Source organism: Anopheles merus, chromosome 3L, assembly GCF_017562075.2.
Source record: "Anopheles merus strain MAF chromosome 3L, AmerM5.1, whole genome shotgun sequence".
NCBI classification, from domain to species: domain Eukaryota; kingdom Metazoa; phylum Arthropoda; class Insecta; order Diptera; family Culicidae; genus Anopheles; species Anopheles merus.
The window spans coordinates 11,092,589-11,118,747 of record NC_054085.1 but is presented as its reverse complement, the minus strand read 5'-3'; the positions used below and the strand labels follow the sequence as shown (position 1 = coordinate 11,118,747).

Genomic DNA, 26,159 nt, shown 5'->3' with positions numbered 1-26,159 from the left:
GTCGAAGTAGTTTATTGTATAAAAATCAATAATTTCATTCCAAACACATAGCAGCTACTTTTTGCGTGAAAATATAAAACATGGTATTTTCAACCCAGATAATCCCAATGTTTTGTGCTTAACTAGCTAAAAATCCCACGATTCATGAATGAGATTGATGGTCTATTTAATACATCCATCGGGTTCTACACGGTCGAATAGAATCGATTCTTAACTGGACCCTCGTTTTCGTTGCATGGATCGTGACTATCTGGATGTGTTGGTATTTATTAGTAAGCATCAAAAGCCTATTCAGAAGAAGGTCATAGCTGCAATAAACATGATTGTATTTGTCTACTTGATCTGACGATTTTATGCGGTCCAGCCAATCTGTACAAATGTCATAGACAAAATTGAAGTTCATAAGGGGAGGGACTTTCTAAATGAAACCGATTATTCTGCCTTGTAGGATTCAATGTAAAATCTTCCCTCTAATAGTTTTGATAAAATGTTTTTTTTTTATTATCGAGGAAAATGTAAATGTTTAATAAAAATAGTTACTTCACACTATATTTCCTGATGAGTTTCGTAGGCCGCTTGCTTACATCCGGTTCGAAGGACCATTCTCTCAAAGTTTTGCTGACATGCACCGAAACTCGCCGTACAATGTTGCGCTTTGTTTGTAGTATGTTTCAAATTAGTTGCGAAACGCATTTTTCCCCTTTTTGGGACGGTTTTCAAGCAACCAGCAACCGGACCGAGTACCTATTCTGCACCCAACATTCCAAACTCAAACACGGAAAGGGACTGAAGAAAAGAAAAAAAACTCTCCAGCTCTAATTGTAAAGCAAGGGAAAAGCAAATCTGCATTACGTCACTGCCAGATAAACGCTTACAGGAAAGAAAAAAAGGTACGACGTAGCGATGAAGGTTGCGGCGGTGTAATGTTTAAGTGCAGCACCGGTTAGCAGCGCACACAGCGCAAGCAGTCGCACTCGCACCCGGTCGTGTTCGTCGATAATGACAGAAACCAAAAGCCCGATGGCGTTTCCTTAGCGCCGGCACGCAGAAGGAAAACCACCAGGCACCCGGGCACCCGTTCGGACATTAACCGGAAGCTGTAGCAGTAGCAGCAGCAGCAGCAGCACCTCGGATCTAGGGATGCGTCGGGTGGAAGGACCTTTCGGCCACAGACCTGAGTGCTGCCACTGACAAACGCCAAGTGCTTCCAATCGGGCACTCCGCTTTTCCCCTAGCACACACACACTCACGCGCCTCACCAAAGAGAGCTGTATCTGGCACAGAGAAACGAACGCCAAACGCCATCAGCAGCAGATGGCTATTGCGCGAGGAAAGAACGATGCGAGCGCTGCGATGTCTGGTGCTTCTGCCGAGTCTGCCGGGTCTGCCGGGCCCAGAAAACCCAGCCTCTTCTCACCATCTTCTCACACGCCGGTATTGCCGTGTACGGTTTTGCTCGTAGTAGCAGATGGCGGAAAAGTAATAGAAAACAGAACTCTCCCTCTCTCGCACACATACACACAACTCCCTTCTTCTCCTGCTGCGGGAGGTCTAGTCTGAGCTTTGGGCTACCGGCCGGGACACCGGGTAATGAAATGCCGTACAGGGGAGCGTTCTTGGTACACGCTGCTTTGGGCACCGTGTCCGGGTGGCTAAGAAGTGATTAACCCTCGTGCTTCGGATCTCCAATACCCCGCCATCTACGCTTCCCAAACCAGCCGGCTGGTCAACGAAGTTTGCCCGCCATCCGAATTTCCCCAAAGGCCCTCCCAAAGCTCAAGGTTGTTGTAGTGCCGCGCGCGTCTTCATTACTGCTGCCTTTGTCCGTGTGGGTACGCTTTCGTAACGCCAGTTTTGGGAGCCGATATTCGGGTGGCAATGGCAAATGGTGCGAGCAGCGGCTGCCACGTCTGCAATGGACGGGTTCTAGTGTGCGGTGAATGAATACACTTCACTGCCAGCCGCAGCCACTAGCGAGGCTGAGCGAGAGAAAGTGCGCCCGGGTGCCGGCTATTTGGCCGTGCACCATTCGTTGGGACATGCCCGACCAGCTGCGGTACCACGTGCGCGGCACCGGGACCGACCAATCCGTGCGGTGCCCCGGATGGGACACACTGTCACTGACACTTCTTCCAGGGCGCACAATACCAATTTATAATGATTTGTTGAAGAATATTTTTCCCACAGAATATGGTCGGTTTCGGGTGCTTTCCTGAGAATGGGACTTCCCCGGAAAATGGGGAGTTTTCTTGAAGCAAACTTTCTGCAAAACTGATGTCCATTGTGATGAAACAAAAAAGGATGAATATCTCAATTGTATGGCACAACTTTGTGAAGAAATTAGCGGCAATTCACAGGAAATAAAGCATGTCATGCCTGTTGTTTGCAATCGATTTGTCCACCTTTGCAATGTCCTGGACTCGTGTCACATGCGTCCCGTGGCCGTTTTTTCACACTGCATAACACGGACACTCCTCCAAAATAAAAACTCCTCGATTGGAGAAGGTCAGGCACAAAAATAGAACTATCGAGGTAGGTCCGATGTCCGATAAAAATGTCCAGACTTTCTCGCAACACCTACGTGGGCCACTGTGGCCTGTCAGATACACGAGTTGGGAAGCGCTAAAATTGGAACAATCGAGCCCCTTCGATTTCATCGTTGCACAATCACTGGAGGCCAGTGTGGTTTTTATTTATAGAGTATGTTTTCTAAAACAGCCCCATTGTCCTGCTGGAATGCATGGGCGAAACGTGATTTTATGTAACTGAATTGAATTTATGTAAAGTCTGATTGAGTGTGGGTTAGAATGTGTACCTTTAGCTTGAATTCAGGGTTGGAAGATATTCATTAAGTGGTTTCAATTGATTAGAATCTTCTTCCATGAATAGATTACCAAATTCTAGAGATGTTTGAGAAATTTAACTATTCCAACTCATTCTAATACACTTCAACAACTTGTTCTCCCAGGACCAGTATAAGAAATCTCTCCCATATATTACATCTTCATCCCTCAGCCGTCGTAAGCTTGCCGATATAAATCCATCTCGGGGATGTGTGAAATCTGTCATTGTGGATCAAAGATGAAACTGCTCTCTTACCGTCGCACCATCTCTCCAGTCGGAATCCCGGCCAAAAGATCTCACAGTCATTCGTACAGTCCGCATGGCCTGTCCCCATCCCATTATCATCATTCCAGTGGTCCGATCGGCATCTTCCTTGCTCTCCAAACGGGATCGAATATGCGATATCGCATATGGTTAAATCTGCAAAACAAATGTAAACTGCCATAAATTGCCGCATTAGAGCCGCCCAAACACCTCCCAGTTGGCTGGGCCTGCATGCCGATGGCTGGCAGGCGGTAGAAGTAGAATACCGATGAAATCATGCAAATAAGCGGAAGTCGTAATCTGTCTTCGTTGCCGCTTTGGGTGCACGGGGCAATATGTCTGCATCTGTCCCATGTTTGTCTTCACTAATCCCCTCCAGCTCTGGCATTGGCTGGGGAGCGGATGGGAGCAGTGCTTTGGGCGGGAGGGTGGAGGTGGATGGGACTTGCAAGACAAAGCGTGAATTTATCGAGAGAAGATGTTATGCATGAGAGCATCACATCACAGCCGTATGTGTAACCTCACGATAATGGTGAACGATCCTTAACTAGGAGGGGATGCGTATGAATTGTGTTGTATTCTTTTGTGTGGTTTGTTTGTGCTCAGTTCAATGATCACATCGTTTTTATTTGTTTCTATTGTATGCAACAATTTTGCCATTTAATTTTGTTACAATTATTTTTATTATGTTTACTATACATGCTGTTTACTATTTTAAGGTAAATATTTTAACTAGCCTCTCTTTCATTTGTTATGTTTTTTTTTTGCATTGTTTGTTTGTTCTTCTACAATAATTATTGTAAAATATATATGAAAGAGTTTAATTTTGTTTAATGATACTCAAACATGATCTTCTTATTTCCTTTATTTATTCTTTCTTTTTTCCGTATTTATGTATGCTTTTTTGCGTTGTTTTAAAATTTTGATAGTAGTCAAAGGCATTAGCTTGCGTTATTATTGTTAAAGCTCATTTGACTAATTATTCTACAAACCCTTTATGCTATGATGTTTTTGCAGTACGCTGGTATGGCCATTTTGTGGCAAAACACTCTGTTCATTCATTCTTAGATTCTAAGTATTCTTAGAAAACGTAAAATCTTTCAAAACAAAACAACATCCTGCTTCTTTCAATTTATTTTAGGAACAACTTTCTTTTTCTTCCATTTTGTTTGGCGATTTTTCTATATAAAGCAAATGATCCTTCGGGGCGTTTCTCAATCTTTGGACAAGCTTGCCTTAGAGCATGGCTTTTTTGCTTTTGTTTCAAACATAATTTTACCACCAAACAAGCTGCCCATCACAGTTTTTTGTTTGTTTGTTGCTTTCACCTGCCCAGAAGCATGCTACTACGTTCCTGGAAGATGGCTCGCAAAACAGCACGTGTGTACTACGTCTACTACTGCCTACTACGATGACTAGGGCCATTGGCGTGCTGTGGCCGCGTAAAAGCTGTGTGCCGTTCGATCCGATATCGTATCTGGTGCGGACAGCGCAAAACAGCTCGCGGGAGCACGCGAAAAAGTCCGTAAAAAGGCCGGCAGTACCCATCCACTTCCGGGAGGTTTCAGCCTCATCTTTGCTTTCATTTCGCTTATCTTCCTGCCAGGGGTTTTGAACGGAACGGAGGCGTTATTTTTGAAGGTAAACACAGTCCAAGGAGCTGTGGAGCCTTGCTGTCAAATGCAGCTTTTGATTGAGCACTTGTTTCTTCAATGAAACAGTGCCGTGCGTAGTTGGGGAAGATTGCTTGGAAAAGACCGTTCGTGTACGAAGCTGTTGTGTTTATACATCTTACATCGCAGAATTACAATATAAGTCGTGGATTCTTCATTCATTTCATCTACTTACCCTATTTTCATTTACCATTTCAATCAAGTCGGTAGCATCATTCTGACTTCAAATCAACAGCACGGTTTCTCTTCTTTTTTTCTTTGCTCCACTCCAGCTGTTACCCTGTACTAGACAGCTTGGTTTGATTCTAACCTATGCATGTACGTACACCGGACAGCAGGAATTGCGTGCGTGTGTGCGCTTCTGTCATTTGCTGTCTGTGGTTCCACTCGGCAGCTCTGAGGTTGCGGACACACTCACCCGGTGTCAGCCGGTATGTTTGCGCACCAGAAACAGCACAGCAGATCGGTCGCTTCGTTTGCAGATCTGTCCGGAACCGACGCCGACAAGGAAGCCACCAACCTACCTCTCCGTCCCAGATATGCGCCCGGTCGATGCTGTTGATGCTTTTATCTCCAAAAGCTCACTCTCCTCGACCCGCAAACTGTTTGTGCTTTTGCCAATGGGGGTTTGGCGACATCGGAGGGGCACGCCACTGGCATCGCCAGGAAACACACACTCGACACAGGTCTGGACGGCTGCCGGAGACAGGACAATTTGGGGGACAGGGCTGGGAGGGAGGCCCATATTTATAATGAGACTGACCGCACGATACCGAATACTGGGGCCGGAAATATATCGTAAATAAATATTTTGCAGGCCGAAATGTTTATGACGCGTCCGCTGCGGGACCCCTTTTACCGGTTTGGGGCCGGTGGGGGCTTTTTGTGTGTTGCCAGCACCCGGGTGGAGGTGGCGGTGGTGGTGGTCAGTCCATGCCATATAGTGGTTGTGACCGTCCATGTGCCTGCACACTCGCTGCATGTGATCTGGTTTTGTTTTTGTTCTCTGTTTTTTTTCGATTTCGTTGTTATTGTTCATGTTGTCTCTGCGTTTTTGTCTGGGCATTCTTGGGCGCTAGTTTTGCGTTAGGGTTGCCGAACTGTTTGTAGGCGCTCCAGAACGTCCCGAAGCTATGCAATCCAGCAGGTCAAACGCATCGATGAGTGTTCCGTTTAAGATAGCGCACGCGAAGGGGAGGGAAGGATGCCGAGCGGCAAGGGAAATAGATCATGTTTTGCTGCTGCTGCTGCTGTGTACCGGTGTACCTCGACTCGGCTGTGTCTGAGGGACTTGTGGAGCATGTTTTGTTCAAGAAACTTTTCGGCAAGCAATTGGAAATGCATTCCAGAGCGACAGGAATAGATAAAAATGCCTACAAGAACATGCTGCAAACACATTTTTATTTCAATTTCGATGAATCGGCTTCTTTGTGGGGCCGATGTTTGCCTTTCCCTGCTTGTCGGACTATTTCTCCATTTTCGTGTCTGTGTGTGTTTACCATCGCAAACGCGTGTTGCAAACGGAATGTGTGTTTTATTAATAGCGCAGCAACCAATTCAAATAATATAACAAGTGAACGCGGCCATCGTTTATTAGCTTCGATTGGGCTAGTTTAATAAAGGTGGCTGTGCGGTACTTTTTAAATTTATTGTTTTGCATGTAAAGATGATTGAGTGTAGGGAAAATATTATCTTCGTCAATATAAAATAACAAATGTTTATTTAGCTATGTTTCGTTAAGCTAAGCCGACGCTAGGCAAACATCTCAACAGTTTGGCACAGTTGTTTCTGTTTGTTTTTATGAGTTTTGTTTTTGTATCATCAAGCGATCTTAGCATTATTACTCATCGTTTTTACAGTCAATATTTTAGCTTGTATTTTCATTTCAAGCGTTTTATTTAATATTAGTTATTTTATGAAAAATATCTTTCAACACCTTTATGTAACATTTGTTCGTTGTATTGAGATCTGTTCATTTATATGGTTTTATCTGCGTTTGAATGAAGAGGTTTTTCATCTTTGTGTTTGTTTTTTTATTTGTGTCTTTTTCCGGTTTATTTCATGTTTTTGTTTTTTTTTTTCATTTTATTTACCATTTCTTTTTGCTGCAAGATATAATTATCCATCCATTTTCATTTGTTTGTTTTTATATGTTTCTACTTATTGGTTACTATTTCAACATATTTTTGCAGATTTTAACATCATATTTTTTTATGTAGGTTATTGTTAACACACAAGAAATTAGAATTTACTTTCGGATGCTGGGGACTTCTATATTTTTTCAGTTTATCTGTTTTACTTTTACCCGCCTTAGTAAAGTTTAGAACTAAAAAAAAACACTTGTTTAACTTGCTTTTAAAAATAGTTCTTCATTGTAATTATAAATAAGCATTAAAAGTAAGCAACCTCTTATTCCATAAACCACAAACATACCGATACACTTTAAATCGGAATCACGCAGTTTAAGCGTTTTCCTAACATCACGGCCACTCGACTGCTGCGGAAACCCAGCGCCGCAGCGTTTTTATCATCAATCAGTAGTTCAGTTTTCTCTCTCTCTCTCGGCGCTGGCCAGACGTTTTCAAATTAGAAAATTATCACCACGTGCAAAGGCACATATGGGCCACGCCGCGATCCGTCCGTTCGAGACAGGCAGACAAAATAAACATGGAAACAGACGGGCGGTTAAAGGCGGTGTACAAAACGGGTTGGTATGTAATTTTATTTCCACCCAGAAACGTTACCATCTTTACCATCTGTTTCCGATTGACCCGGGACGCCGTGCGGGCCACGAGTGCGCGGGAAAGCTACTTCAAGCTGGACACTGTTTTGTGCCTTCCGCCATGTTTCCCGAGTGTCCCGAGCCATGGCGTACGGCACATGCTGTGGACGCCCGAAACACACCCGGTCCATCCGATGCGGTCGTGTGTCAATCGGTGAATGGGTTTGGAATGGTTTTTTCGCTTTTTTTTTCCTCTCTCTTGCTTTCCGCTGCCAAACCTCATGCTCCTGTCGGCAGGCATGCCAATCTGGTTCAACGGTTCAAGCTCGATAGATCAACAGCAGACGCGCGCCTTGCCTCGCCGCAATGGAGCAATGCTGGAGTGAGTGCCAGCTGCAGTAGCGACGGTAGAATCATTTGCACGTCCCCCGCAGCATTACAACACGGTCGGAAGGGTGCCGGCCAGTTGGTCCGAGAGCCCTGTTGGCACCTGTCACTGGCAAGCTGTTTCCAATTGATTAAATCGAAAAATGTTTGAATTAAATAGCGTTTGTACGGGCGATTTAGCGGGTGAAAAGCGCGGGACGGGGTGAGGATGGGTTTGATGCATTCTCTCTGCTGTGTCGTTTGTGCTGCTGCTGCTGCTGCTGCTACTGCTGTCGATGATTGGATTCACCTGATTCGATCGGAGCGATGGGATGAAATGAATCGAAAATCATCCCTGCAGAACACCTACCAACCGGCCTGCCAACTGTTTGGCCGTATCGATTAGCTGTCCGTCCGGTCCGTCCGCAGCTCGACTGTTGGACTAGTGGAAGTGTCACTATTTGTACCAATCGGGACGGAAGGATTAAATTTCAATTGTTATTACGCTGATCGTCTGCTGGAAGTCTGCACCGGAGAACCAACCGTAAAAAAAAGCACTCACACACAGAAAAGTCCTGCTACAGACAATAAATCTCTCGATTTGGTTTTGGCTCGCCAAACTCGCCGGTCCTCTCCGGAACGGTAAGGAAAGTACACACAACCGCCATCAACGGTACCGGTTGGGTCCGTGCAGTGTTGGCACTTTCGTTCTCGATTGCTACCACCAGAGAAACAAAAATACTACACGAACGCTGTACTTGTGCCAATCGCGTACTTTCCCTGGTTGCAGTCCCTGCACCGATGCTATCTATTGCAGTTGTGAGTTTTCACATGGCAAGGTTTTGTCGGGTTTGTCGCGTCTCGAAAGAAGAAAAAAACACACGATAAGCGATGCATTTCCCGCCGGTGGCCGTGGGTTTTTGCTCTTTTGCGGGCAAGCTTTGCGGTATTGTGAAGCTCTCTACTGGGTCGTTCGGTTTGCTACCGCGGTTGCTTGCCGGCAATCACTGTGGAGCAAATGGAGCATTACAATTTGGTCAAATTTGGGAGAAGAATGTGACTGGAAAATCTGTTTGCCAAATTTAATATTTAAGTTATTTAATGGATCTTGAGGTTAAGCAATGATTAGGGAGAGAGCGTGAAAGCGAATAAAAAAAGCTTATTGTCTGGATATAATTATTTTAATGAAACATAAACTGTTACCAATTAAAAAATGATAGCTAATTGCATTGCAAAATGGATCAAAATCCTACTAATACTGTCAATTTATATGTTTCTGTCTCATCAATCCACGTTTTTCAAACGATCATTTGTCTAAAACTAGTTAATTTAACCCAGTTAGGCCCGGATTTAACCCGGCTAGGCAAACGAATTTCAAAGGCATGCGATTATATATTTTTTCGTATGGAATATAACTCGCACCTGTTCCTACCAGGTAATCTGTACAAGTGATTTGTTTAGTCTTGTTAGTTATGTTTCTAGTTGGATATGTGTGAATATGATTCAGTGATAAAGTTGTACCAGGGTATATGGTAACGTAAGGTTGTACCCTTTTAATTGATCATGTATCTTTTTAAATGCTGGAACAATTCTCTTTCTTTATCTCGCTTAAATTGCCTGTCCCTCTAGACGCAAAGCTTTGTTTCACTTCTTGTTACAGACTTGGTGATGGTTTTTCACCGATATTATGATATGTTATTGGCTTTTTGCTGTTTTTGTTCATTTTGAAATCCAAATTTAAAATTGGAAAACATAGAGGGATTACTTTACTGTGTCATAGTTTGCGGTCGTTGCTTTTCCAGTGAAAAGGCCCAAGAAACCCTGCAGTAACACCACCGTTAGTTGTTGCTAGAATTTGTATTATAGAAGGGTTTGGGCAACATGCAAGTGTATTTGAGGCCGAAAACAGGCCCTGTCGAAATAGTCCTTTGTCGTATCTGGTTTAGTAGATCGTTTATAATCGCAGTCGAAGTGTCGATTGCTAGAATATAATGTTTGCCAAAAACACATTTACAGGGTTTTCCAGGAGTTCTCATAGCTGTGGGACACTTTATTGACTCTTTCATATGTGAGATGAACTTAATGTAATGGGAATTGGACTCTGTAGCACCCTTTTTGGACAAATTCAATCGGAATTTCCAAGGAGCCTGCCCAAAAAGCGTGCCAGCATTTCCAACATATGAAGTTCACTTTCAATATGAAAGAGTCAAGGAAGTGTCCGACAACTATGAGAACCCCCGGAAACCCCTTTAACGAGAATGTTCCAATTTTATCAAAACAAGCGATGCCAAAAATTCAAGTTTTTTATTTTTACTTTCATGCTACCGTTATTTTCATCTTAAGTTGTTTGCTTGAAGTGTAATAGTGATGGTTGAATTATTTGTGTTTTTCATGAATAAAGGGTTTTTTTTAATTCAGGAACTTTAATTGCGTACCTACATCATTGAATTATGTCAAAATCAAATTAAATAAATTTAATTTCAGTCAACTATCACGTTCTTGACAAGCCAAAAGAATGTAAAAAAGGCATTGCATATTTATACCCCATCTAATCATTTGAAATGATACATTAACTTGATGCATGCCATTAATGTTCAAACATTTGAATTATAAATTGATTAATTCAACTGATTCATATTCTTAAATTTTTAGTGCATATACTAGAAAAGCTAGGTAATTTGCAAAAAAAAAATCTATCACTCAAAACCTTCCGTTTAAAAAGTCAGCAATTTTAATAATCAAATCTCACTGTGTGTCTGCGCCCTCCTGCAATGGAAAACGCTCCCAAACACCGATTTCACCAATGCTAAAAGGCACACACACACACTCGGTTCTAACTATTGCCACCTCGCCCAAGAGCCCAGCACGGTGTCGTCCGGCGTTGACGGTGTTGCGCGGCGCGTAATAGGTTCAAGTGTCATGTTCAGCGCGTTGTTGTGTGCATCGTATACACGACGATGCACTTGTCCTTTCCTAGCGCTGCATCTTCTTTTTGTTGGCCGGTAGCTCGCTCGAAACCATTCTTGATTGCATCGGCACCTGTCCCCTGGAACGGTTGCTAGTTTTGTACGTGCTCTCGTGTCGGTAGACCTCCATGTCTCCTTACCTTTGCCGTATCACTCTTACGCACGTTCAATCACGGCGTTAAAAAGGACGCTAGTCCTAGATGCTGCGTGCGGTACCGTAGATGAAATACGCTCGATACACGGATCAATTGTTCATCGGTTTGCGTTTGTCACAGGGGGATGCTGTCATGATGTCTTTTCCATGCGGGGTAGCGATATACCCTCCACGGGATCTATCTGTCGTGGCGAAACAGGTATCAACAACCAAATTTTGTAGAAGTAGTAAAAGAAATGGAACGAAAAAAAGCACAACCCAAAAGCTCTGCCGGATTTCCAATCCGGACGGTAGAGAGATAACACGATACGCCGTGTTGATGCATTCACTACAGAACGAGAAATATTTCACTCGAATGCAATGGTGATGTCTGCTGCTGCTGCTGCTGTTGTTGTTGCTACTGATTCGACGATACTGTACGAGATTGTCAGTTGCATCGTTTTCGTGATGGGTATGACTGTTCATGTTGCATGTCCGACCAGAGAGCTGTGATATGGTGCAGTTGGGATTTTTTTTAGAAAAAAAGAGGGCAATGAATACGTCGATCTCGCTGGTGAAAGCGATTATTGGCGCTGGAAAGTGATACAAAATGGTAAACCGTCCATCACTCTTTGTGAGTGTCTTTTGCACCTTATTCTATTTTTTGTGCTGTTGTTTTTTTTAAATTTTGCTTCGATATTTTTTTCATAGTTTTTGTTTAGTTGATATTACCTGTTTACTGTTTTAGTTCATTTTTAGTTGATTTTAAGTTCCTCTCATTTCTATCATTTTAGTTGTATTACTTTGTGTGATTCTTGTATTCTTCATCTATTTATCTATATAATCTAACTTTATGGTACTTTCGGCACGATGGTTTTTCTTGTGATTATATATTATTTATTTTCATTCATTTTACTTCCCTATTATTTTTTGTTAATTTTGTTATTATACTATATTACTTTGGTTTTTACAATGAATTCTGTTGTTCCACCCTTTATTATTTCATTTAAATAATTAAAATTAACTTTTAATATTTTTTAATGAATGTTTTTCAAGATTTTTTCCCTTAGTTTATATGTTTTGTTTTTATGTTGAAATGTTTGAGATCATTTTATTTTGCGCTTTTTTCTGTCTTTGTTGCTTGTTCATTCATAATTTATTGGTCCGGTGAGTTTGCTTGTCAAATCATTCTGTTACACAATTCCTTTTGTACTTCATTTGCATACTTTCTGTTTGTTCTACTTATTAACTCTTGTTATAAATAATTTACTTTTATTCTTTTGTTTTGTACAAATGTTTATTTTTAATTAAAAGCTTAACCTTGAATTCAATATTCATTTCTTTGTTTTGGCTCTAACACTTACCTGCGCTTGTGTTTTGTAGTTTTTTCCCATTACCGCGCAATATGCTATTAATTTCTCATACACTACTGTTCACATTTTTCTCTTGCAACGCTTCACTTTCAAACACCTGCCCCCGTGCCCCATCGGGGGTTTCCCCGCTCTCCTCCTGTACATACACAGCGAGTGAGTGAAATTATCCATTCATGGTAAAGTTTTTGGTTATGACAGTTTTGTAATTAGTTGCAAAACTGATTGGTTGACTGAGTAGAGCACCCGATTTAACGTGTTCACTCGGCGTTACGCCCCCCACCGTCGTCGTGGTGGGTGAAATGCAAATACACACAAATACAAAAAAACACGGTAACTGAGAAAAAATAGTGCTCACCCACCTGCAGCACCGCTCAGGCTTCGGTAGTTGTGAAAATGTAGTGAAAATAGTGCGCCGTGGCACAGCAGTAAACCGCCAGAATAGTTGAGCGACCGAGATGAATGAAGGCTTCATTTGCCTTCGCCCCACCTCCGCTCTCCTCCGCTCTAACAGCGACCAATGAGTGTGTGTGACATTGGACCTATGGAGGGTGGAGCAGGGTAGCCGTGTAAAGCATCGTCCCAAAGGAATCGCTTTTCCAGACGCAGCGCACCTGGAACGATGGGGAAACTCGGTCCCGGCAAGCGTGGTAGAATGTTTTCTCTCCTCCCTGCCAAACACGGCCAGGTCACCTTCAAACCGGCACTTTTCCACCACGCAGATTGGGGGTGGTTGATTTTCCTGTATGGCCTTTCCCTGGCTGCTCCCCACGTTTCCGACCCGTGGCTTACAATTAAGCGTTAACCCAGGCGTAGTTCGGCGTGCATACTGGGTTGAACCGATTTTGATTGAAATTTCAATTAATTTCTTTCTTTTCCACACATACACACACAGCTGCACACTCACTGACGAACAGACAAACAAGCACACACCCGCACACACACAGAGCTACTTTCATCCGGGAATAACCACAGGTAGCGCTGTCGCTTTCACCAACCCGAAGCGAAAGGGACGGTGAGGCGCTGGGCAAGGGCAACCGAAACGCCAACGACACGACGTCCTGTCAGGAACATTTGACTGATTTTTCTTGCTGTCCCTGGGAAACGGCTCCATCCTCTTCCCTCCCCCAATGGGACGCCCTTTCCTTTTCGATTCGCTTTCACACAACTGATCACTGATCTGGTTTCGTTTTCGCTTTTTTTCTTCTTCTTCTCTTTCTCTTCTCTCTCGCTTTCGACTGACAATGAAATCAACGCGCCCGTCCATCCCACCGAAGGCAAAGAACAATGCCGCACGCCGGACTCACCGGAAGGGGCCCGTGTTGTGGCGCCCCGGTCGCCCATCTCGCCCCAGATCTCGCAGCATCACAGCACGCTCGTGCCGCCCCGGTCGGCCTCGTCACAAGTCAATCGCCACGGGAGCTCGTCACCGACCGGCACGGTCAACGGTGGTGGTAGTGGCAGCAGCCTCGGCAGCCTGACCCCGCCGCCGGCCATCACGCCCGCGTCGGCGGCGGCCGTGGCCGCGGCAGCAGCGGCAGCCGCCGCCCAGCAGGACACCGCCAAGCTGCTGAAGATCCGCCGGTTCCTCGGTGCGCTCGTGCAGTTCGGCCAGGACGCGAACGTCGACACCGGCGATCGGGTGCGCGCCCTGGTGCTGTCGCTAGCGGTAAGTGAAGGTGGAAAGGTTGTGGGAAAATAATAATTAGTTAGACACTTTGCATCGTCAAGGATAAGATGAAAAAAAAGATAAGTTCAATGTAAAGAATGTTGAGGTTTAACTGATTAAGGTCATTATTAAATTAATATCTTTAAATTTGATCTTTAGCTTATCAACAGAATGTTCAAATCCACGTGTTCATTTAAGAAAATAAACCTCTAAAACCGCATTGTATTAGGTTCGAATCTCTTCCAGATCTGTAATGAATACGCTTAGAGCTTTTTTTGATAATACAAGACATAGATTTTTAGAACAAAGATTGTATTAAGTTTATGATGATGAAGACTGATGATAATGATGATTTTGTAAACCATTTCAGTACGAAAAGAAGTTCAATAATTTAAGTAACAATATACAGGGTTTCTCATGAGTTTTCGGTTGTTTCTTAAGGTATTTGGATACGTCCCAAAATTTATAGATCTTTTTTTAACAATTTCAAACACTGCTTCGAAAACTGCTGATAAGATGTCAATACCCATGTTTGAACTAAAATACAGCAGTAAAATCGTTAAAGTTTTTGAATAACTAAAGAAATAACAGTTTATTGTAAACTTTAATTGCAATTTCTTGTCAAAAAATTAGACAAGATAGAAAAAATCCTATTAAAACGTTAGAAGTTACGAAAATATGTTTCAAAAACTATCAGTCCGTAATGGAATGTAATCTAATGTGAAGAAAAGGTCAACATCATTGAACTTATCCTTATTTATAAGAAAGGCGATACATTTGAGGTCGCTAAATATAGAGGTGTTACATCGCTTTTTCCATGCGCTAAACGGTTAGAGCTCGTAGCAAATAATCCTATGATAGGTTCAGTATAAAAAAATGTATATTTGTGATGGTAAATCAATACGGCTTCACGTTTCGACTTTTGACCCCTACAATTTTAGTACAGGTGTCCCCCGAGATACAACTGTATTTGAGACCGAAAAAATGTCCCAAAGCAAGGCGTAAGTCGAAAAAGTCGTATGTCGAATATCTCTGAATATAAAGTTTATAACCGAAAGTTGAAGAGTTGGAATTTATGATATCGTGTATTGTATTTAAAATCATGTTCGATAATGTAATAATTATATTTAAAAAAACCGTACACAATATAGATATTCAAGATCAGGTAGTTTTGGAATCTTTGGAAATGTGTGTATAACGTTTATCAGCCCAGATATTCAAAAAAATACATCAATCTCTTGTCAATGACAACTTTTAACTGTCAAAATCAAAATCGTCGTATCTGCGTATCATCGTAACTCGAGGGGGTCGTAACTCGGGGGACGCCTGTATTTGTTTCGGAGTGTGGACAAACGGAAACAAGTTGATTGTATCTACACTAATCTCAAGGCAGTCTTGAACAGTGTATCGATAGATATACTGTTAGTAAAATTCGATAAGCTAGGCCTCTCATCTTCGCTACTATTGTAGCTTCGCTCGTATCTGATAAACTGAGTCTACCTCGTGAAATTCGACGAAAAGAGTTCTAGTGAATTCACAAGAATATCGGGTGTCCCCCAAGGAAGCAATCAAGGCCCTTTAATGTTTACTCTATGTAAACGATATCTCATATGTGCTACTTTTGCTACTAGATTTAGAAAGCTCAGAAAATTGTCTCGAAAAGGCAAAAGTGATTTGCTTGAGAAAATTATTAAATAGCGTTATAGATGCCCCAACACTTCTTTGCAAAAAAACGCAATAATATTTACGCATTAAATGAACCATTTTCTGCCATGCCACCCAATTTCCATTTATACTTATCTAATTTTGATATTAAATTTTCGTTTTTCGTTTTCAAAGGTATTACCTTGTATCTTTCATCTAAATAACGTGAACAATGATACTACAATAAACAGAACAAATAAAAATCCCCAAACAAAAATAAATTGTGAACTTGAAAAGGAAAGGAAAAAAATACGTAAGTGAAGAAGGATATGATAGGGCCCGAGAGCGAAAAGTGGTTAAGCAAGAGTAAAGAGCAAAAATATCATTAGTGTAGTTACACTATCTAAAATAGGAGTTGAAAGGAGTTCGTAGTTACTTTTCAAAAATCCCGAAAACAAAATAGATTACTAATCTTTTAGTAACACTGTTTAATGATAACTAAAAGGCAATCTGTAGAACCTGTAACAGTTTTAACTAACGCTCCATGGACACGCTGGTTTTGTGCAATCCCTAAAGCATTGCACTCTAACAAGGCTGGTTCCAGTTCTTGACTAAACCCTAATCCAGATCGTCCCTCTTGTGATGCAAGAATCTTACTGCTTTTCGTATTTTTCATACAGATTAAATCAAATAGGCTAAATTGACCTTCATTTCATGAACACTCTCTTCTACCCGTTTTATACTTATTTTTCCCCAGAGTGGCGCTATCACAGTGGACGAATTTCAGCTCGCCGTACAGGAGGCGACCAACTTTCCGTTGCGCACGAACGTCGTCCCATTCCTGAAGTCGCACGTTCCAGTACTGCAGCGAGAGATCAACATACTGGCCCGATCGAATAAGCAGGTGAGTGGCGTTTGGTCTCACAGTTCCTCTCATGACGATGCAGTTTTACTAAACAATCGCTTGCTATTAACTGAAGCGATGGGAAAGAAAACGATACACAAAACAAAGCAACTCCAGAAACTATTATCCTCGCCACTAAACTAACATTCTTTCCCACAAATAAGGCACACACACACACACACAGGTTGGTTGCATTGTGTGGAAAGGAAAGGGAAGAAAACTGCGCATAAAAAGCATAAAAAATGTAGTCTTCGCAAATAAGGGAGCAAATTATCACCCGACGTGGGTGCGGTGGAGCAGGCGTGGGAACTATACTCCTTGCCAACTTCTGTTTTGCTGTTTCGTGGTCGGTTGCCCGTCTAGTCGCGGTACATCACACGACACGGCGAAGCAAAGGAGCGCAATGATGATTGACGCGGTGGGAAAGAAAACAAGCGCTGCAAGCCCTGCAGGTGGAAAAAGAGAAAGAAAATGGTCCCCCACCTGCCTTAGCTCGCTTGCACGGGAACAAACACTCACACGCGCTCTCTAGGACGAAACTGCTCGAACTGCGTTGCTTGAGGGGGGGGTTGTTTTTCCACTTTCCCATCCTTGCGAAGGGATCCCGGATTTTCACCGTCCGATTGAATACCGTGCGATCCGAACATACGCGTTCGTGTCTGCGTTTTCTGCGCTCTGCTGGGGAGGCGGTGATGGGAGGATGGGGGAGCTTTTTTAATTCGCCCCAAAGAAAGAACTTCCCCACCGCACACCCTGTTGAAGCCACAGGGCGTCCTCCTTTGAGGTCGTGTAAGGACGCCCGGTTTGAAGAATTTTCCATCCCCTCCCCAATGCCCCTCACCACACGAACAGGCGAGATGGAGGTTCCGGGTGGTAGAGCATGGGATAGCAACAACAGCAACAAAAACTGCACGAACAGTTAGAAAACACTGTTTCCGATTTTAATCTTTTTGAAAAACAAATTTCGGTGTATTCCGTGCAGCTGTGACACGCTCGGTTTTATCTCGCCGCGACCCAGCCACTGCCTCCGGGGTATTTCACTTCCCGAAGTGTAGTGTGTGTGTGTGTATGTGTGTGTGCATTTTGCCTCCAACCGCTTTGGCAAAACTTCCGCTAGCAATTTCCGTTCCGTGGGTGCCGTTGGAATGAACGATTTGCTTTCGTGTGGGGCGGTTTTTTTGGTTGTTGTTCTGCTCGTGAATTGCTCGCAGCTTTTCGCGAGAGCTTAAGTGTCTGGGCTAGGTATGCGTCTGTGTGTGTGTACGTGTGTGTGAATCCCCATTCAGGACCTATTCAAAAGCAATAGGATTTGATGCGCTGCGAAAGGGATTTACTTTATGGGGCTGTGCGTTTTTTCGCAGAGTGTTTGGTTTTTTTTTTTTTTTTGTTATCATCGAACCGCGCGTGTGAATCGCGTTCCAATTGGTTGGCCAATTTGGGTGTGTGGAGGAGAGGAGAAAATTTTTGTATACATGGTTCGGGAAAGTATGGGAAAATTGGTGAAACGTTTTAACTAAATTGTAAACCCTTTTGGTAGATGGGATGGGACGGAGCCATTAGCTATTTTTTACCGTTGGTTAACTCTTTTTAACACAGTTTCTCTATGTGACTGTTTATTTTGCTTTTGTGTTTTGAAAAAAATATACGTTTTACTTTAAATAATTGGAACAAAAGAATAGAATCAAAAACATTTAACAAAAAGACATACCCCACATACCAAACAAGTACATACCAAACGAAAAGTAAACCATTAATAGTAATCGTAATTATTAAAACAAAGAGCAAAACCAACCCAAATAATAACAACAAAAAATAGGAAAATACACAAGTTTTGGAAAAAAAAAAAGAAATCAAATAAGACATTGAAAGCGAAGTAATTAAACATAGATAAACATCCAAATCGCATAACGATGAAAATAATAAATGTTTCTTTATGAATAAAAAGAAAATGATCACAAAAATAAATAATAAAAAAAGATATTTGAAATAAAAAAAAGATCAAAGATATAAATAAAAAGGTAGAAAAACAAAAACAATAGCTAGAAATACGGTCGAAGCCGATATAATGTTGAAATAAATTGAATAAGCAGAACGACAGCAAAGTGTGACGAATGAAAAAACAAATGAAAAACTTAAAATTAATGCAATTTATTAAAATGTAGATTTGTACAGTCTTTCCCCAAGTTACACGACACTCGACTTAAGCAAATTTTTAATTTAGACAGTTTATACGTCAAATTAATATAATTTCCTCCAACAATTGTAAATGAAAAATATATCACATCTTTGCTAAAAGTTTGAAATCGACAATAGTCGGAATAAACTCAAGTTTTAACACGAATTGTATTGAATAAGTTATTGATTGCTTAAGAGTACTAAATTTAGTTAAAACAACTTTTAATTGATTTTGATAACTTTTCATCAACTGTATTTTGGCTAAAAAATTGCGATATTTTACTTTTGCGAAAATTCGAGTTACGCGATTGTCTCCGGAACGCATTATTCGCGTTGAAAGACTTGGTGTATTAAGATTTTCTACTTCACTTTACGTATTTGTTTTCATTTTTTACAATATGAGTACTTTCCATAAGGTTTTGTTGCTTTCAATATGTTTCCAAACTTAAAAGTTGTTAGAAAAGTTGTAGTTCCATCCAACTGTAATATTTTCAACTACTGGATACACAGTTTTTTTTCATTTGGTTTTCTTTTGATCTCTTTCTTCAATCGGCATGCCACCATGGCGTTGCTGATCCTGGACTGGGAAAGTTCCCAAATTCAGTCCAAAGGGAAAAGCACTACATCAATTCAGCTGTGCAGCAGCTGGTACGAACCATTGAATCAGCTGGTTGGAAGATACTGTTGGGTTGAAGGACCCTGTCGCTTTATGCAAAATAAATAAAACATTTTGTTTGAAAAATAATTGTTTAAAAATTTACAGTCGCTAAAAACCTTGAACCAACTATACTGCCTTTTCTCGTTTTTAATTACTTGTTAAATTACCATTTGAGATTGTTGATCTAATGTAATTCCCCTGTCTTACTTTTAACCTTCCAGACATCGGCCCAGTACGTCCGTTCGAACGAGAGCAGCGTGATGGAGTACGTCCAGAATTTGGCCGAAACGGCCGAAATATTTCTACCGCACGAGGGTACGTTCGCTTCCTCGGTGACAGCTGCAGCAGCGGCCGCCGCAGCCGCAGCAGCTGCCGTGGCGAGTGGTGCAGCCGCTGCTGCCGCCGGTGGACCAGCTGCCGGTGCCACCGTCAATGGGTTGGGCCTGAAACGACGAGCTTCTGATAAGTAAGTAAAGAAATAAAAAGAAGGAAAAAGCGAATCTAAATGCTAAATGTGCTAAATGGTCAAATTGCGTTGGTTCTAGCTTATACGACACACATTCATCGGGACCACCGGAATGGGGTGACTACGTGCTGCCGCCGACGAAACGTCCCCATCCTTCGCTTCTGCTTGCATCCGGTGCTTCGCAGCTCTATCCCGGCCATCCGGCACTCTTCGAATATCAGAACGGTGGCTTACATCCACATTCCGATGGTTTGGTAAGTGATTGCCGGGGATTGCAAGTGGTGATCTTCTTTAACTGACGCGGTTTTTCCCCCCATTTCAACAGCATTCCATTCATCGAGACGATCGGGATTTGCGTGCCGGCTCGACCGAATCTCACCGACCACCGAGAATTCCTCCGGGCGGTGGAAGTGGCGGTGGTGGCGGTGGTGTGGGTGGTAGTAGTGGCACTGGTAGCACCGGAAATGGAACGCTGGGCAGTGGCAGCATAAGCGGTGCCTCGATCGGTGGTGGCGGTGAAGAGGAGTGGAAAAACATTCACACAATGCTGACCTGCATTTCGGCGATGGTGGAGAAGACCAAGCGAGCGATCTCGATCCTGCAGCAGCGCGGTATCGATAACAACCATGCGCGCGACCATCAGGACAGCTCGATGGCTGACATTAAGCGGCAGACGGAGGAGAAGATCTCGGAGTTCCGCCGAACGGCGGAAGAGTCCGTTAATCAGGTACGACCGACAGGGAGGTGGATTTTGGGTGTGGTGGAAAACAGTGGAACTAAACTGAGTTCATCGCGTTACAGGTGAAACGGCAGGCCGTCATGGAGATACAGCGTGCGGTAGCGGCAGCGGAGGCGCGAACGCTGGAAATGATCGCCCAGGAGCGGTTAAAGATGGAGAAGATGTACGCGGACATTCATCGTGGTAGCAGCGTGCCGGACGAGACGGAGCCACCGATAACAACTGGTAGTCAGAATGTAATGTGCAGCAGTTGGATATCTCGCAACATTTCCCACGCCCGCGATGTGACTTCAACCGACTAACAAAGATGCTATTTGACACGTATTTTGCAGGCCTGCTGGAACTGTGGAAGAAAGGCAAACGAAACCTGTTCCGGCTGTAATCTCGCCCGGTACTGTGGCTCCTTCTGTCAGCACAAGGATTGGGATCAGCATCATCAGGTAAGGGGAGAAACGAACAAAGCCAAACCACTCCATTCTTGTGTATCTAACACGATTTATGTTGTGCCTTAAAATAGGTCTGCGGTACATCACGCGCCGAGAACAGCTTTCAGAAGCACACGCAAAGCTCTCGCGCATCGATAGCGTCCCGGTCGACTACACCGCAGCAGCAGAGCAACAGTACAGCCAACGGCACTGCTGCCACCGCAAAATGACGGACTAAACCGCTGAAACCTAAGAAAAAGTATCTGTGCTAGTCAAATTACAGTGGGCAGAGTTTGGAAGAAGCAACCAGCAATGGGCAATTAATGTAGTGTTCCCAGGTCTCGTCCCAGATAGATCGCCCCGCTAGGTGCTCGTTAGGAGTGGCTCAGTTACGGCACGGGGCAGCCCGTACGATAATTCATTTACCGGCGCAGCTAGTGTGTCGGTGGTAGTAGTTTTTTTTGGTTATGTTTTAGCGTTTAACATTAGTTCAATACCTAAGTTTCAACACAGTTTTAACACAGTGCAATACGATGATGATTTTCTTTCTGTTCTGTAGCGATACAAAACACGGTAGCCAGGATTAGGGAAGGTTTTGAGGAATAGTGTTAGAAGAAGGAGAAAAGTAACGGAAAAAACAGCCAAACAATGTAAGGTTTATTACTTAAATCCCAAAGTAGATGTTGACCAAAATAATTAAAGATGAAACCCCTTAGCCGTAGCTATTGTAAGCAAAACGATGACGATCGATGGAAATTACTTCTACCACAACTAAACAAGCAGAGCGCTCACTTAAGCTCACCTACATAGTCAGTAGCGTATCAACACTGCAATGAAACTCACACGCAAACTCACTAAATGCACAGACAAATTCCGCACAAATTGTTCGTTTTTTGGTGTATGCACCACTATCCCGTCTGCCGTAAAATAAATATCGAACGTGTGTAACGTGGATGGAAACTTCGTAACATATGAGTAGCAAAACAGAAATGATAGGATTTTGTAATTTTGTTTTTTAACATTTAAATCAACCCACCAAATTTATTTGTATGTCCATGGACATTTAAAACCCATTACTAATGAATGTAATTAAGTGTTCATCAGGCAGAATTCAATGGTTCACCTGCTCCATATACCAATTCGCATCAATCGGTAGAGGTCGGATTCGATAAAATAGTTTTGTAGATACGTTATAATTGTTAACTAATTTATTTATACAATGGTAGCTTAATGATTGTTTATCTTTTTGTAACACAAAATTGCTTTTCCTTTTCGTTCACAAAACAGCAAACAAACAAACACTTTCATTACAGATTAACCGATAGAAGCTAGAGTTCTCCTAGCTAGTAATATATTTTTAACATTAGTCAAATAAAAAAAAGGTAAACACTTCAATCGAAGAATGTGAAACTTAACTTGAAACAAACAAAAAAACAGGAATAAAGTACGTGATTTAATCACCTAGTTGCGTTGTTGGACTTACATGCGTCTCCTTCCTACTCCCGGCAATCGCTATCGTTCTCGAGCATGATCGAATGCGTGCAGAGGGGCGGATAAATAATGTGTTGAAAATATTGGCACATTGCCAAACGCTAGCAAGCAGCAAACTGTACTGTAAATAGCTACATTCTGTACAACCTATTGCCAACTTTTGATCACACTTCGACTACCCGTACCGATGTAAAATTAAACAAAATAAATGATGAAATAAACCAAAAACTGTATTTGTAAAACGAGCACCATAAGTGGAATGTTTACTGATAGGTTTGGTAGTGCTTTAAATATCCGAATTTATTAAGTTAAGCTTCAGCATTCGAACAGAGGTATGACGGTGTTGAATATCGGCTATAAAACATTATCCTTGATCTTTCTTGAGTTTCCATGATTTTGTCCCTCACGTCGAAGAGATAGTCGGTAAATATCAAAGAGGACTCCGAAACGGAAAATCAAATACCATCAACCGAGAAGATAGCAGAATACAGAAACGACACGTACCATCTCTTCATTGACTTCAAAGCTGCATATGATAGCACAGCCAGGGCAAAACTACACGACGCTATGAGCTCTTTTGGAATCCCGGCGAAAATGATAAGGTTAGGGTGGATGGAAAACTCTCAGGACCTTTTGTTACCACCAAGGGTCTGCACCAAGGAGACGGGCTTGTCCGTCTCTTATTCAACTTCGCGCTAGAGAGGGCTATCTGCGACTCGAGGGTGGAGACTACGGGAACCATCTTCTATAAGTCAACCCAGATCCTGGCATACGCTGATGATATAGACATCATTGGTCTGCGGCTCTCCTATGTAGCAGAAGTCTACCAAGGGATCGATCAGGCGGCAGAGAGCCTCGGATTGCAGATAAACGAGGCAAAGACCAAACTGATGATGGCAACATCAGCGGACCTACCAATAAATAATCAGAATCTACGTAGGCGTGATGCACAGATAGGTGAACGCACTTTTGAAGTCGTCCCACAATTCACCTATCTTGGGTCAAAGGTCAGCAACGACAATAGCAACCGGTCATTCTACAGCCTGAGAAATCAGTTCACTTCAAAGAACCTGTCGCGACGGACGAAGCTGGGACTATATAGTACTTATATAGTTCTGGTACTCACATACGCCTCTGAGACATGGACACTTTCCAAATCTGACGAAACCCTCTTAGACGCGTTCGAGAGGAAGATGCTCAGAAGGATACTTGGCCCCGTATGTGTGGAAGGACAATGGAGGAGCCGCTATAATGACGAGCTATACGAGATGTACGGCGACCTCACTATCGTACAGTGTATCAAGCTCGTCAGGCTCCGGTGGGCTGGCCATGTAGTACGCATGGAAACGGCCGACCCAGCCCGTAAAGTCTTTTTAGGCCGTCCACCAGGACAGAGGAGGCGTGGTACACCCAAATTGAGGTAGCAGGATGGAGTGAAGGAGTCTACCATGAACGCCAAGACCGCAAAGCGGTTGTAGCGCCGGACAATAGAGATACAGTATTTCCCTGAGTCACGAAACACACGAGTTACGCAAATTCGAGCTACGCGAATTTGAGTTAAGCGAATTTTTACGTCAAATTGGTAATCTTCTTCTTTGGCTCAACAACCGTTGTCGGTCAAGGCCTGCCTACCACTTGTGGGCTTTGGCTTTCAGTGACTTATTGATTTCCCCCCATAGCAGGATAGTCAGTCCTACGTATGGCGGCACGGTCTATTTGGGGCTTGAACCCATGACGGGCATGTTGTTAAGTCGTACGAGTTGACGACTGTATCATGAGACCGGTTCAAATTGGTAATATTTGTTCTAAAAATTGCCAAATTCGAAATAAATTGCATTTTTGCAAAATGTTGAAGTTTATGAAAAGATAGAAATTATTTTAATTTACACAAACTGTATGAAATAAGTACCATAAAAACATATTTAATTAAATCATTAACAAGTCTTTATCTTTTGTTATTTGGATGAAAAATGTTATGTTCGACCTACGGGAAAATCTGAGCTAAGTGTATGTACTTGCAACGCAATATCCGCGTATCTCGGAGAAATACTGTAAATGGAAGCCTTAAAGCAGCTTTGACGCTGCTTAATGGTTCTCTCAATAGTTTTAAACAGCAGGTCACAGAATTAATTTGTTTGATTTTGATTTAATGGATTTTGCAGACAACTTATTGCTTTAATTGCAATTGAAGTACCTATTAATGTACATTTTTCGTAAAAAGAATCAAATTGTAGTCAAATAACAATGAAACGTGTTTTTGATCTTTGTTCATTGGGTGCTGGAAGCGTGATGTAAACAATCCGTTGGAATGACATTTAGCTTCCAAAACGTCAACACCGTGTTTGCGTCATGTTTATTCCCGTGCCGTCGGTAACGAGCAGAACGCGAACGGAATTCGTTAGCTAGTGTGCATATTTTAAAACGCGCTGCAAGCATAATTACCCTCTCCAAAATGTCTCCAAAACGAGCATTTTACCGCACGGGCGACGCCATTTGCGACGAGGTGCTGGGCCTGCTGGAAAAGTTCGCCAATGAAACGCTTGCCAAGCAGGACCACTTTCGTGTTGGTGTGTCGGGTGAGTCAAGCACAGCCAACACACATTCTAATTTCAAAGTGAATTCAAAGTCATTTACGTGCACCCGTGCGTGACGACATGGTTGAGCAAATGCCTTTTTAAATCGCTCACTCTTACTCTCACAACCCCTTTCCAGGTGGCTCGCTGGCGGACATTCTCTGCGAGGGCATGTCCGATCTGCGGTCTGATTTCAGCAAATGGCAGATCTTCTTCTGCGACGAGCGTGTCGTCCCGGTCACCGATAAGGAGTCGACGTGGGGCATCTTCAAGCGTGATCTGCTCGCCAACTGTGATAACATACCGGAGAGTGTGTTCTTCCCGGTAAACGCCTCGCTCGGTGTGAACGAAGCCGCCGCCGATTACGAGCAAAAGATCCGCAAAGCATTCGGGCTGGAAAAGTCGGATGAGGTGCCATCGTTTGATTTGTTGATTTTGGGCATTGGCCCGGACGGACACACGGCCTCCCTGTTCCCGGGGCATCCGTTGCTGGGGGAGAAGAAAAAGCTGATTGCACCGATCGAAAACTCGCCGAAACCGCCACCGAAGCGTGTGACGATGACGCTGCCCCTGATCAATAATGCGAAAGTGTGCCTGTTCGGGGCGCAGGGCCGTGGCAAGGCGGAAATGTTGAAGGTAAGACCGTGGGCTGTGTGTGTGAGTGTGGGGATTTTGAGCTTAAATCCATTTTTAATAAAATTAATCTCCGCAGCGTATCGTAGCGGACAGGGACAGCTCGCTGCCGGCCACGCTGGTCGATCCATCCAAGGGTGAGCTCATCTTTGTGGCTTGCGATGAAGCGGCCTCCCTCATAGAGGGTGACCCTTTCCCACGATCATAATCGTGAACTCCCAAGCCTCCCACTTTTACGGTGCCTTAAGAGCAAAAATGCGCAGCTCGGATCACAAAATTCCAAACATTTTCTTATACACCATGGCATTTAATCATCACGTTCGTGGCGGAATGGTTTTTATTTTACTTTAACTTTATTCTAACTCCTTTTTCGTGTGTGTATGTGCGTGTGTACAATAAATTACAACCAATACTAATGAATACGTATCACATAGCAGTAACACC

The 26,159-nt window shown here is 43.0% G+C and overlaps 2 protein-coding genes across 3 annotated transcripts in view; both read left to right on the top strand.

Annotated features, from left to right (window-relative positions):
- LOC121599831 (protein CBFA2T3) overlaps window positions 1–22,754 on the top strand; it is an 84,154-nt gene extending 61,400 nt beyond the window's left edge. The window contains exons 3-10 of one of the 2 annotated variants that reach the window (XR_006005750.1): window positions 13,616–14,007; window positions 16,409–16,555; window positions 19,610–19,854; window positions 19,934–20,108; window positions 20,180–20,581; window positions 20,656–20,818; window positions 20,926–21,033; window positions 21,111–21,203. Coding sequence is in view for 1 of the 2 variants with exons in the window: in XM_041927917.1 (XP_041783851.1) it covers window positions 13,616–14,007; window positions 16,409–16,555; window positions 19,610–19,854; window positions 19,934–20,108; window positions 20,180–20,581; window positions 20,656–20,829; window positions 20,926–21,033; window positions 21,111–21,248 (1,781 nt within the window). In the remaining variant the exon portion in view is untranslated. Of the gene's footprint in view, window positions 1–13,615; window positions 14,008–16,408; window positions 16,556–19,609; window positions 19,855–19,933; window positions 20,109–20,179; window positions 20,582–20,655; window positions 20,830–20,925; window positions 21,034–21,110 lie in introns of both variants that reach the window. The other variant, XM_041927917.1, reaches the window with a different exon arrangement.
- Window positions 22,755–24,843: 2,089 nt separating this feature from the next.
- On the top strand, window positions 24,844–26,151 carry LOC121598310 (6-phosphogluconolactonase). Its single transcript, XM_041924944.1, has 3 exons — window positions 24,844–25,085; window positions 25,222–25,718; window positions 25,795–26,151. Exons 1-3 carry the CDS (start codon window positions 24,962–24,964, stop codon window positions 25,921–25,923), a joined length of 750 nt encoding a protein of 249 aa, XP_041780878.1. The 5' UTR covers window positions 24,844–24,961; the 3' UTR covers window positions 25,924–26,151.
- The last annotated feature ends 8 nt before the right edge of the window (window positions 26,152–26,159 follow it).